This window comes from Danio rerio, chromosome 7 (assembly GCF_052040795.2).
Source record: "Danio rerio strain M-AB ecotype USA chromosome 7, GRCz13ab, whole genome shotgun sequence".
In the NCBI taxonomy this organism is placed as follows: domain Eukaryota; kingdom Metazoa; phylum Chordata; class Actinopteri; order Cypriniformes; family Danionidae; genus Danio; species Danio rerio.
In genome coordinates, this window is record NC_141027.1 from 1744448 (window position 1) to 1758456 (window position 14009).

The window sequence follows — 14009 nt, forward strand, 5'->3', positions numbered from 1 at the left end:
CGGATACAATAATATATCGTCCTTGAGGGTCTGAAATAGTTTCAGATGCAATGAATTGTATTTTTTTGTGGATTATGATTGCAACTCCCCTTGTTCTGTGATTAAAGCTGGAGTGATAAATCTGACCAACCCAATTTTTCCTAAGTCGATTATGGTCTTCAATACGCAAGTGAGTTTCCTGTAGAAAGGCTATTTCTGTTTTTAATTTTTTAATATGTGTAAATATGCGAGTTCTTTTCACTGGTCCGTTTAACCCTCTAACATTCCAGCTAACAAAGCGTACTGCTGAACTTTTTGTGTTTTCTTTATCGCCTGTGTTTGCCATTTTTATTCAACAGCTATGTACCCAAACTTTGTATATTGGGTGTGGGTTGGGGAGTTGGGGGGAGAGAAAAAAAAAAAAAAAAAAAAAAAGAAGAAAAAAAAAATTATAATAAAAATAACGACATAACGTGGTTGAACCTTGGTAAACAACAAAAACTATAATACAATCTAGATTTGCCCTTTGAACAATGACAAACCGCAGTTCACAAACTTCTCTCTGCTCCCGATATTCCAAGTCTATGTGCTTCTATTCTCCTCAAAGCTCCCAAAGTAATATAAGTTAGGCATAAAGTGACCAATCAAACTTACAAATAAATGTGTTTAAGTACCGTTAATAAATACAGTGCTGCATAATAAAAATAAATAAAAATAAAGTATCTGCAGATCTTAAATAATAATAAGACACGTTTCCCTTAATAATAAAGTTAGATAAAACATATCTCAACTTACTGCGGAATTGTTCAACGCGGATATCTATTTATATTAAACAATCTGCATAGCAGCCCAGTTAAATATATTATGTATCTTACAAGTTCAGTGTCTGAAAGTCAACGTGATCCTTCATCAGTTCACAGTGTTTGTGAAGTCAAGAGTTATCATGTGTAGCAATCCGCTGGTCGAAAAATTGCTGCGCTTTCTCTGGCGTATCGAAAAGGAAAGTTTGTTCTTCATAATGAACTCGTAGCCGTGCAGGATGCAGTAACTGGAATCGTACCTTTTTTTGATACAGCAGTTGTTTGACATCTTTGAACATGGCACGCTTTCTGGCGAGATCGGCGGAGATGTCAGGATAAATCCTCGAAGTCGAGCCCTTGTATTTTACCTCATTCTGCCTGGCCCATCTTAATGCTTTTTCTTTCTCTTGAAATCTGTGAAAACACACGACAAGTGGTCGAGGAGGTCGGCCATCCTGTGGTTTTGGACCGAGCGAACGGTGTGCTCGTTCCAATTCTGGAGGTTTTTCGAAGACTTCTTCACCCATGATTTCCATTAGCATCTCGGACACAAATTTAACAGTCGGCTGACCTTTCTCGCTGTTCTCCGGGATATTTAAAATCCTGAGATTTGCTCTCCGCGACCGGTTTTCCAAGTCGTCCACTCGATCCAATAGTGTCGTGTTTTGCTCTTTCAGGGCTTTAATAGTTTTTTCGGCCGCAGCCAGCGCTGAAAAGTTTTCGCTCGCGAGTGTCTCTGTGGCGCATAAGCGAGACTGGAAACTCGCCATCGTTTCCGTCAAGGCATTGACCGATGTCTGAAGAGACACTATTGATTCTTGAATCAGAGCTGAGATGTCTTCTTTTATCGAGGTTCGTTGCTTTGTTAGTTCTGCTACGAGTTGGCTCATTGTTACGCCGTTATCGTCTTCTTGGGTTTCTTCGGATTTGGCCGCGGTAGCCATCGTGGCTAATTTGCTAGCCACGCTGGTTCTCGTCGTTGGCGGGGCATTTGCGGCTGATTTATTCTTGCTCATCATGTAGTCTCGACACGTTCGTGTTAAGCACTGTTTTAACACTTAAAAAAAACGTTTTAGATTATTTAAATGCCACTATTTAAAGTTATATTATCAGAAATGATCGGGAGCTCTGTTGATAGGCGTCGTCTTCTCACATTGCCAAACCGGAAGTCCCAAATTTCGATCGATTTTGATTAAAAATCTAAATCGTGACACCCCTAATATATATATATATATATATATATATATATATATATAATTTATAAATTTTTTGTCAAATAATTTTGTGGCTAAAAAGTATCGGTTCAAGCACCATTTTGGCACCGGTACCCTTTTAAAAGTATCGATTTATCACCAGTATCGAAAAAAAAAACAATAGTCATTACCATATTCATACGGGGAGGAGGCAAAGAGGGGTTTTGCGCTCGTGCATGTTAATTCAGATGTACAAAGAGAATATGCGTGTGATTCTGCGTACGCAGTGTTTCATACATCTGATTTTTTTACTGTGTACGCACATTTACAGCTTTGTACATAATGTTTAAGTATAAATTCAAAGCAAGTCTTCATACATGAGGCCCCTGGAGCTTTCACACCAGACGCAGAACGCCCTACACTATGAAACCCGTTCATTTCAATGGCTTGCATTGAGCCAGATTCTCAACAATATTTAAAGCAAAAAAAAACCTATGTATTACACACGCATAGCCAAATTTATGATTATTATATGCTATACAATGCAATTAAAGTAATGATATTCAAGAAAGTAAAACATGAAAAACAGTAAAAAAAAAAAAACAGTCAAAATCCTTTATTTGATTTACTCTAACTCTGTGTTTTGTATTATTTTATTATTAATATTAACCATTCAGTAGAAATTTACCTTAAAGGGACAGTAACCCATTCCTCATCACTTTCTCACTCAAGGGAAAAGTTAAACTTGTATGAGTTTCTGTGTTCTGTTGAACACAAAATGTAAGATATTCTGAAAGATGCTGGAAAAAGCAGCCATTAGCCCTGTTTCCCAGCTATGTTGTGCAAAACTGCATTATTGCATAGAAGACATGTGAATAAAGCAGCGTTTCCATCCAACGGGTCAAAGCTAACCATATCCTCACTTCCTGATTATCTGGTGTCAAATATCAACAGTAAAAACAGAATTTACTGCGATAAGAGAAGCTGCCTCAATCCTTTCTTTATTTAATAAATGACTTGCGCCTCAGAAAACGATGCTAACACAAAATGAACACGTGTGGCGTTTGAAAGCGTAAGACGGGGAGCACAGATGCTCCTGATAATTCTGGAGGTCATTAATAATATATTAATCAATACTGAGATGGTTCAGGTGTTTTAGATTGAGAAAACAACAGTTCAGATGTTTTCCAGTGTGCTCAGCCTGCTGCTTTATCCATACACACACATGTTCATCACCACATGATCTCTTATAACAAAATCACATGACCTTGTTTAATATACATGCTGGAATTTGTCCAGTGAAATCTTTCCATCATAGTTTATGTGCATCTTTTCTTATCGAATGAAAGGATTATCCTGCTCAGTTATTCGCATTCATTTTTTAGCTGCATCTTTAAAATGTATTGGCATCTTGGTGTTTCCATCAACTAAATTTTTGAATGTGCATATACAGAATGCCAATAAACAAAGGTGGATGGAAACGTAGCTTTTGACATCCATAGTAAAAAACAAAAAATGCAATGGAAGTATATGGCTGATTCTTCAGCATATCTTTCTGTGTTCAACAGAAGAAACTCAAACTTAAAAATAAATGATGATTATTATGTTATGGGTGAACTGTCCCTTTAATTATGGTCAATTATGTCAAGCTGTTTAGTGTGGATTCAGTGTTCACGTGATGTAACAGCATAACTTCCCATATAGTTCCCCATCAGCTCCATTACTTAGATAGAATACATTAAAAATAATAGTATTAATAACAACAACAACAACAATAATAGCCTAATAAAACTTAAAATTAATAAAAATAGACTGTGTCTGATTTTAAGGCACAATATGTATAATTTAAAACACAATAGACTAAAATATACAATTTTTAACTAAGTAAAAACCTCATTAGTTGACAGTCTCTTAATAATAATATAGAGTATATTTACCCTTCTTTATAATGCAGTAGCTTGACGGCCACGTCGGTCCCCCATAGCGTGTGTCTGGCGCGAAATATCTGACCGAATCCACCGGAACCGACTCTCAGAAACCGGTCCAGACAGTCGTCCCGAACCACACTTACGCGGAAGCGCATCTCTCCGCCGTCCATCGCTCCTCTACTCGGTTAAACCGGCTGAAAGCAGCTCATGTCATCTTCTGCTGGACGCTGGAGCCTTTATCTAGAGTCAGTTCCTCGTTGAATATAGTTTCTTAGGGAAGATAGTTTCACTTCCCCATCAAAACAAACTCACGACAGTGTGACGTCACATGCGCGTCGACCATAGACTGTTTTTTTTTTTTTTTTTTTTTTTTTTTATTTAAGATTTTTTTTTTTTTTTTTTTTTTTTTTTTTTTTTTTTTTTTTTTTTATTAACAAGTACATAACTATACAATACTATACAGAACAAAATACATGCCAGAGTGTATATTGATATATATAAAATAAAAAAATAAATAAAAAACATTCAGTAAATAAAAATCTTATATTCCTTAAAAATATTACAAGTCTTCTTTGCTTTGTTATTAACAATGTTTTTCAAACTTGTGCAGTAGTCCTTAGTCTCTTGAAGAAAGTGAACAAAATTTGGCTTTGATCCAGTCCATTTTTTTTTTGTATATGAAACTTTCCCAAAATAATAAAAAGTTGTACCAGAAAGGTAATTTTTTTACATGTATTAAAATAATAAATGCAAATATCAAATTTTTTTTAACTTAAACACAATATTTGTTTTCCTTCTTAGAAAATTTTCCACATCCACCCAGAAAATCCTTGTATATATACAATCACAAAACATGTGGACAATAGATTCCTTTTCCATACAACAAAAATCACAGAAATAATCGATATCCAAATTAAATCTCTCCAAAACCTCTTTAACTGGATATATACTATGTAAAATTTTAAATGTAACTTCTTTTACTTTGTTATTTATACAATATATTTCACAAGAACGCCAAGCTTTTTTCCAATTTATATTTATGAATACATTGGTCCATTTTAAATTATTATAAACAACTGTATCACCTGTTATAAGATTTCTAATATATTTATTAGTATAACTTTGTTTAATAATATCAATATCTCCTAAAAAAAGGTTTTCTTTAACATATTTTCCTTCAAAAGATCTATTTCCATACGCTCTTATAAAATGAAGAAGCTGTTGAGATATGGCATCAAATACAATAGCATACTCTTTTGGAGTAACTGGAAAACCAAATTTTTCTAAAAATTCACTGTAAGATAACAAATTACCGTTTAAATTAAGAAGTTGTCTAACTAATACAATATCATTTTCATACCATTTTTGGAAGAAGAGAGATTTATTTTTATATTGGATACATCTATTATTCCATATAATATATTTGTTTGGAGAAAAATTGTGTTTAAATACCAGCATCCACGCTAATAAAGCTTGTTTGTGAAATTTAGCTAATTTCACTGGAAGTTTGTCAATTTTAAAATCACAACTCAACAGAAATTCTATACCCCCAATCATGTCAAATATATGTTTTGGAAAAGTATACCACATACTGTCCTTTTCTTTCATGAATTTAATTAACCAATTAATTTTGAATGTATTGTTTAAAGTTTCAAAACTTAATACAGATAACCCACCATTGCATTTTTGTTTACACATAATTTCCTTTCTTAAATAGTGATGTCTATTTCTCCATAAAAAATTAAATAGTACTTTGTCTAATTCTTTATATACATTTGATGGCATCTCTAGAGCTAAAGACACATAGACAGATCTTGATATACCTTCTGCTTTGGACAGTAAAGCCCTACCATTCAGGGATAAATCTCTTTGAAGCCATATATTAAATCTAGTCTTAGTTTTATTTATTATGGGTTGAAAATTAAGCTTATTGCGTTCATTTTCTTCTTTATGAATGACAACCCCTAAATATTTAACTGTATCTTTAATAGGGATACTATGTAATTCTGTCAAATTGCATGATTTAATTGGAAATAACACAGATTTATTAATATTCATTTTAAGACCTGAAACTAAGGAAAATTCTTTTACACAGTTAACTGCTTTTAATATTTCTAAATTATTTTTAAGAAAAATAGTAGTATCATCTGCTAGTTGGGATAATTTAAATTCCTTTCCAAATACATGTATACCTTCAAAATCTGCTTTTTTAATATATAGGGCCATAATTTGTGTGACTAATAAAAACAAAAATGGAGATAAAGGGCTACCCTGTTGTATACCTCGATTAATCTCAAATCTACCACTTGTACCTGCAGATAATTTAACTGAGCTATTGCATCCATTGTAAATAGTTCTAACAGCTTTTTCAAAGTATTCACCAAAACCAAAATGTTTAATGCATCTAAACAGAAACTCATGACTTACAGTATCAAATGCTTTATAAAAGTCTATAAATAAAATAAAAGAGTCATTTGGTATATAATAATTATAATCAATCATATCTAAAATTAACCTAATATTATTACTTATATGTCTTCCGGTCATAAAACCAGATTGCTCTTCTTCAATAATCTCCTCCAGACCCTTTTTTAATCTTCTTGCAAAAACAAGAGCAAAAAGTTTTGCATCGTTATTCAGAAGAGTAATCGGTCTCCAGTTATCAATATAAAGTTTATCCTTATTGGGTTTAGGGATTATTGTTATAATACCTTGTTTAAGAGTTGCTGGTAGTTCCCCACAAGTAATGGATTCTTTAAACATTGCAACTAAAAAAGGAGATAACTGTGTTATAAACATTTTGTAAAATTCACTTGTCAATCCATCGTTTCCTGGAGATTTATTATCCTTCAATCCCGAAATACATTTATTTATCTCTTGTAAATTAATTTCTTGGTCACAAAGTAATTTAAAGTCTTCTTGTATAATTTTGGTTGTATCAGATATTTTACTTAATAACAGTTCAGCTTCTTTTTCATCGTAAGGTTCTGAAGTATATAGATTCTTATAAAATTGTGTGACATACTCAGCAATTTCTTTATTACTTTCACATATACTGTTATTAATCATGAGTTTACTTACAGAAGACATTTCGTTATTACGTTTTTCTAAATTAAAAAAATATTTAGTATTTTTTTCTCCTTGTTCAATCCACTTTTGTCTACTTCTTACAAAGGCACCTTTGGCTTTGTCTAAATAAATTGTATCTAACTGTAGCTGTAAAGAAGTTAGTTGTTTGATTTCTTCATTTGTTAGATTTTTTTTACTTGTTAATTTCAAAATTTCTTCTATTAAATTGTTTTCTTTTGCTTTTTTAACTTTAGCAATATTTTTCCCTATATTTATGGCTATATTTCTTATTTCAAATTTCATTAATTCCCAATTGTGACCAAATTTTTTAACAATACTTGCTTTTTTCCAATATTTTTGTATAATATCAATGGACTGCTTTTTAAAGCATTCATTTTCTAACAAGGTTTTATTTAATTTCCAATAGTTTGTTTTAGAAATGGTCGTTCTTTTTCCATCTTTGTTCATCTTAATCATTATAGCCTTATGATCTGTTAATACTGAAGTATCAATTTTCACTAATTCAACATCATCTTTATTTATTGCAGAGATTAACCAGAAATCAATACGTGACTGTTTTGTCAGGTCATTATTAGTCCAAGTATACATTCTTTGATCTGGGTAAGTATATCTCCAGATATCTAACAAATCCATTCTCGCACATACACTTTTTAATACAGAGGTTTTTTTATTTTTTTGGGGGGGCCAACGATCAACTTCTTCATCCATAACAGTATTAAAATCCCCACCCCAAATAATTGTTGCATAAGGATATTTAGAACTTATTTGATTAATTTTACTCTCAATTGTTGTAAACAAGTGATTATTATTTTGCTTATTATTTGTGGCATAAACATTTACTATAATAAATTGGGAAAGATCTATACTAACATGTAAAATTAACCATCTTCCTTCCGTATCTATTTGCTTACCGAGAACTTGACCTTTAAATTGACCTTTTAATACGAGTACCCCAGCTGAATGGTTAGTACCAAATGAAAACCAAACATCATTCCCCCACTGACTCCTCCAAAAGTTTACATCTGCTTCACAAGCATGGGACTCCTGAATAAAATAAAAATCTGCACCTTTACTCTGACAAAACAAAAATAAAGATTTCCTCTTCAACAGGTTTCTTATACCTCTGGCATTAATCGAAAAAATTGAAATTGACATGAACAATAACCGATTGCAATTAACAAATTAACGTATGCTGAGTGCTCTTAACAAGAACATAAAGTGTCACCCACTGAAGCTACATGTTGCATTTATCATCAACAATAAGTGCATTAACCCATCTTCTCTTAATTTCAGTAGTAATTCAAGAAGTCATGTAAAGTAAATGAACAGCCAATATCTCAAGTCTCTGACTATACTTTTGATGACATTTGAAGTCACTAAATGATCAGCCTTTGATTTCTTTTCCATTCACAAATGCTTTGTTACCTACTAAATAAGCCTTCTCCCCATTTTTCCTTGCCTGTTCAACAAACGGCCACAGACGAGCACGCGTTGCCCTGTCATCAGCTGTTAGGTCTTCTTTCACCTGAAGATTCGTGCTTTTGAGAAACTCGTTGTTCTTGGCGCCCTTCCAGAAAGTGTCTCTAGCTGATCTAGACATAAATCTGACGATCACAGGTCTTGGAAACTTGTTTTTTCCTCCGCTGTCTATTCTTCCAATACGATGAGCCACGTCTACTGCTACTCTGACTTCTTCTCCATCGCTGCCTGGAATTACTGCACGGCAAATTGTTTCCACTTTTGCTTTGACGTTTTCCTCCCGCTCTTCCTTCATTCCATAGATCCGAAGATTGTACCGGCGGCTATATCGATCCGTATCGTTTACTTTTTGCTCCATTTCACTGACTTTCTTTTGCATTTCTTCCACTCGTATCTTCATTGTAGCGTTTTCTTTTTTCAGATCGACTACTTCTTGATGACAGAATTCCAGCGATTTTTTAAGACCCTCGATTTGCATCGTATTGTGTTTCACAGCTTCATCAGTAATATCTGCTCTTTCGTTGATTTTGGCAGAAATAACACGGATTATATTGTCCTGTATTTCAGTCAGAGAAGGATCAGAATTTACTTGTATCTGTTCTTTGCGTGCTTTCTTTGAGAGTTTTTTGTCCGGTGTGTTGGGACTAGAATCACACACCCCATTACCATCCTTATACGCTTTACAGGAGTATGAGTGTGTGTCTTGAATAACTCTCTTATCTTTGACAGTATTTACCTCCATTTCTTCCGTGTTACACAGTTCACTCGTTGAGTTTGTCTCCATGTTAATATTGAGTTCCGAAATCTGCACTTAACAACAAAAACAGGTTCGTAAAATCCTATTTGTAAACTATATACATGCGGTAACCAAATATTATGGCAACTGTATTACATAATCTTTTCTAACTGTGTGTGACAAAACTTTGGACGTTCTTCAAAAGCACAACACATCCGCTCTCTCCGCCATCTTGGCTTCTCCTCCTCGTCGACCATAGACTGTAAAAAATATGGACGTAGTGTCCGTGACGTCACCCATAGGTTTCTGAAGAGCGCAAATGAAGCTTACTGTAGGCGTGGTCAGCCGTCGCCATCTTGGAAGTGCGTCATTCCCGGATACTCGAAAATGGGCAGAGGCGGATCTTAGGCGGAGTTAAGATGACTGTTTGCTGAAACCATAGAGACCATCCCACCACCCGCGACATTTGAATCATTTGAACATCTCAGCGTACTATCGAGGTAAATTAACCTGAAACTACACAACAAAACTTAAAATAATAAATGTTGTTGATATTATTATGGCTCTCTGTGGCAAGCCGTTTTGACTTATTCTTAGGATATGCTTTATTGATTTCAACATTCAGCATTCATTATATTTCTTTCGTTTGAAATAACTGAATTGTTGATATCAACTATTTAATTGTTAACATCAAAAAGTATTCTTTATATAAAATTCTTAAATTAAATATTTTTTATATCAACAATTAACAGTTGTATGTTCAATGTTGGCAGTTGATATTGTTTACTGGTTGAAATGTGATAAGTAATGCTAGTAAAATGTGACTTGGGTTTATTTACTAACACAATAATGTATTTATTAATAATAGTTCAACATTTAGTAATCCATTTAATTTGAGCTTGTTAACATTATCTAAAGTATTGTGAGTATAACATTTATATTGGAACAAAAGTATTAGTTAATATTAATACACACACACACACACACACACACACACACACACACACATCTCTCCCGCGATTTATTCAGAAATTTACTCCCACACCGTAAGAAATCTGGCCGGCTCCCGCGGAACAGCAGTTATACCCGATAGGTCCCGAGTCCGACAGGTACATTTTGATTGACAGCTTTATACAGCCCAAACCCGGTCACAGCCTACATTAAAATGTGCTCATGCACACAGCTCTAATGCATTTTTTTTTAAGAATGAGTCATTTATATGTTTTAACATCATTTATTCGTAACAAGCGTAGACTATAGGCCACTTGAAAGTTGGAACAAAGAAATAAAATAAGTCCTACAGCTGTAACATCGTAACATCTCAGCACTCTATAGGTCTAGGTACACTTAGCCTTTAAATTAGCCTACACACCAATGAAAAGTAAACTTGCTTAACAAATCAAATTAAAATAAACTCTAAATGATGACGGGTATTTTGGCAATAACGAAATTAAGATAAAGGCTGTGCAAGTTGTTTCTCCACTTCTCTTCACAATCTGGCATTAAGGCGGCGGTGAAGCTGAATAATAAAAGAATAATGCCACCATTAGCCTGTATACTCTGTCTACATTATGATTATATGGTTTAATTAATATTTATTTATAATTTAAAAAACCCTTTACGCACCAAGATTAGGCTACGTGTGTTTGTGGAGGAACATTATTAAATCCACTGGCTTAGCGCAGTCTCTCACTCATGGTGCGTCCAGCAGCTGAACACCCTTTCCTGCGGCTACAGGTCGAGATGCAGAGTTCTGATCCGGCTGATTTTGCAAGTTTTTGGTAGGATTGTTTGTTCATCTTCTACGGAAGCGTAGAGCTGCCACCCAGGTAAAAAAAAAGAGCTTTATCACGTTTGTACAATATACTTTTCACGTTCTTACAATATAATATCACGTTTGTACAATATAATATCACGTTCTTACAATATAATATCACGTTTGTACAATATAATATCACGTTCTTACAATATAATATCACGTTTGTACAATATAATATCACGTTTGTACAATATAATTTTACGTTTGTACAATATACTTTTCACGTTCTTACAATATAGTATCACGTTTGTACAATATAATATCACGTTTGTACAATATACTTTTCACGTTCTTACAATATAGTATCACGTTTGTACAATATAATATCACGTTTGTACAATATACTTTTCACGTTCTTACAATATAGTATCACGTTTGTACAATATAATATCACGTTCTTACAATATAATATCACGTTTGTACAATATAATATCACGTTTGTACAATATACTTTTCACGTTCTTACAATATAATATCACGTTTGTACAATATACTTTTCACGTTCTTACAATATAATATCACGTTTGTACAATATAATATCACGTTTGTACAATATACTTTTCACGTTCTTACAATATAATATCACGTTTGTACAATATAATATCACGTTTGTACAATATACTTTTCACGTTCTTACAATATAATATCACGTTTGTACAATATAATATCACGTTTGTACAATATAATATCACGTTTGTACAATATACTTTTCACGTTCTTACAATATAATATCACGTTTGTACAATATAATATCACGTTCTTACAATATAATATCACGTTTGTACAATATAATATCACGTTTGTACAATATAATTTTACGTTTGTACAATATACTTTTCACGTTCTTACAATATAGTATCACGTTTGTACAATATAATATCACGTTCTTACAATATAATATCACGTTTGTACAATATAATATCACGTTTGTACAATATACTTTTCACGTTCTTACAATATAATATCACGTTTGTACAATATAATATCACGTTTGTACAATATACTTTTCACGTTCCTACAATATAATATCACGTTTGTACAATATAATATCACGTTTGTACAATATTAGTAATCATTAAGCCAACTTTATTTTTGAAAAGCAGGCGCATATTACCGTTATCGTTTCAGATATCTTCTGGTTTAAGCCTGCAGCTAACATTACTCACAATATGAAGGATTTAATCCAGTAAATTTTAAAATAAAGTTCTAAATAATTAATTATTTAAGACATCATTGCATGCATTTTTGTTTAACATTGTACTAGAATATCACTCACCGGAAAAAATGGAGACCCGTCTTGGACGGTCTGTTAGTACAATTAACTGCACAACAAGCCATATTATTTAATAAATGTAAGAAATAAAACCAACAAATTGAACAGACTGCATAAAACCATGTACAACTAAAGCACAAACACTGCAGAAGCCATATTCATTAGACGGAATTAGCAGACGTGACGCGACCACGCGGGCTAGCTGCAGCTGACAAACTGTCAATCACGGCTGTCACTCAAGTGACCACTCCCTTAATTATGCAAAAGAAAAAATCATTAATATAAACCAAACGAATAAGTTATAAAAAAATTCACCCCCCTCAGAGTTGTCATGAAGGGTAACGCTAGCTATATGCACTAAAACCATCAAATGTACCAGGCTTTAAACATGTTTTTATCAGCTGTAAAAAAGGCCAATTTCCCATTGCATTCAGAAATGACCTGCACTTCCTGGAGCCAGCCCCCCAAGGCGAGTCGATGAATTGCAGTTTTAGTTACTTCCGTATTGGCTTCACGAGGGAGAGCGGGATGTTGCCGCTTGGCGTCGACACACCTGTAGCCTACAGCATAGATATATACACTAGATCTCGCATAGGAACCCTGAGCATGCGTCAATAGCGCCGCCACATTGGTACAGTGCTCCAAGGACAAACATCATTCAACCGCACTAGTCAAGACAGTGTCATTACGTGGATATGCGGGACTTTAGCGCTGTCTACGGGTGTAGTAACGAGCAAACAAAGAAAACAAAGCACAAAGGCAGAACATTTGATAGGTAATATTAAGTTTTTTCTGTTTTTGTATGTTCTGAACTGTTGTGCTAATCAGGTAACGTTATTGATGATAACAGTCACTTACTGCATTCACCATACGGCAAAGCAGCTCCAACTCGCACTAAACACTCGGCTTATGCTAGTTTTGTTGAATAAAATCAGCAAACAATGCAAAAGAAATATGACAACGAGATGCTGCTCTGCCAGAAACTTGTGTTATTGTCGGCTAACGTTAGTGAAAGAGTCGTTCATAACAGAGATTCATTCACAAACGAATCGCTTCCTCCGTCAGTATGAGCAGTGAAAGCAGGAGAGGAGCTGTGTTTCAGGACATGATTAGATCAGATTTAACAGGGAGGGTGGATAGAACATTTCTGTACACACAAACACAAGCTTTTTGCTTTTTTTGATGTAAAATTATAATTTTCGTAATTAGAAAAAAAAATTACATACTAACATCCAGGAAAACTCCCGATCATAGATATATGTGTATATCTCTGGCTTTGGATGGCCACAGTCCTCCACTGTACCTTGGTCCCGCATTCATTTTAAAGGATCGAGCGCTACCCTGTAGCAAGATGGCGGCGATATTGACGCATTCTATCCAATAGACAACAATAGGCCAGGCGACATCTAATGTATATATCTATGGCCTAAAGCACACGTTGTAGTGAGTGGTATTATAATAACAAAAAATGAATTAGAAAGAGGCACTTTAAATTTTAATCCAATGATTGAAACAACAAAGAAAAAACTTAATATGTGGCTCCAACGTGATCTGTCCTTAAAGGGTAGAATTTTACTATTTAAAGCTGAAGGTTTATCAAGGTTAACATACGCTGCTCTCTCCTTAAATGTTGATTCAGCCACTCTTTAAATAATTGATATGCTCCTTAACTTTGTTTGGAAGAATAAAACTCATTTTATTAGGAAATCTGT

General features: G+C 33.8%; 1 protein-coding gene across 8 annotated transcripts in view; it reads right to left on the reverse strand.

Moving 5' to 3' along the window:
- ripk3 (receptor-interacting serine-threonine kinase 3) overlaps positions 1-4220 on the reverse strand; it is a 42786-nt gene extending 38566 nt beyond the window's left edge. For all 8 annotated transcript variants that reach the window (XR_015495187.1, XR_015495188.1, XM_087260385.1 and 5 more), the window contains exon 1: positions 3910-4220. Coding sequence is in view for 6 of the 8 variants with exons in the window: in XM_087260385.1 (XP_087116511.1) it covers positions 3910-4070 (161 nt within the window). In the remaining 2 variants the exon portion in view is untranslated. The remainder of the gene's footprint in view (positions 1-3909) is intronic.
- Between the last annotated feature and the right edge of the window lie 9789 nt (positions 4221-14009).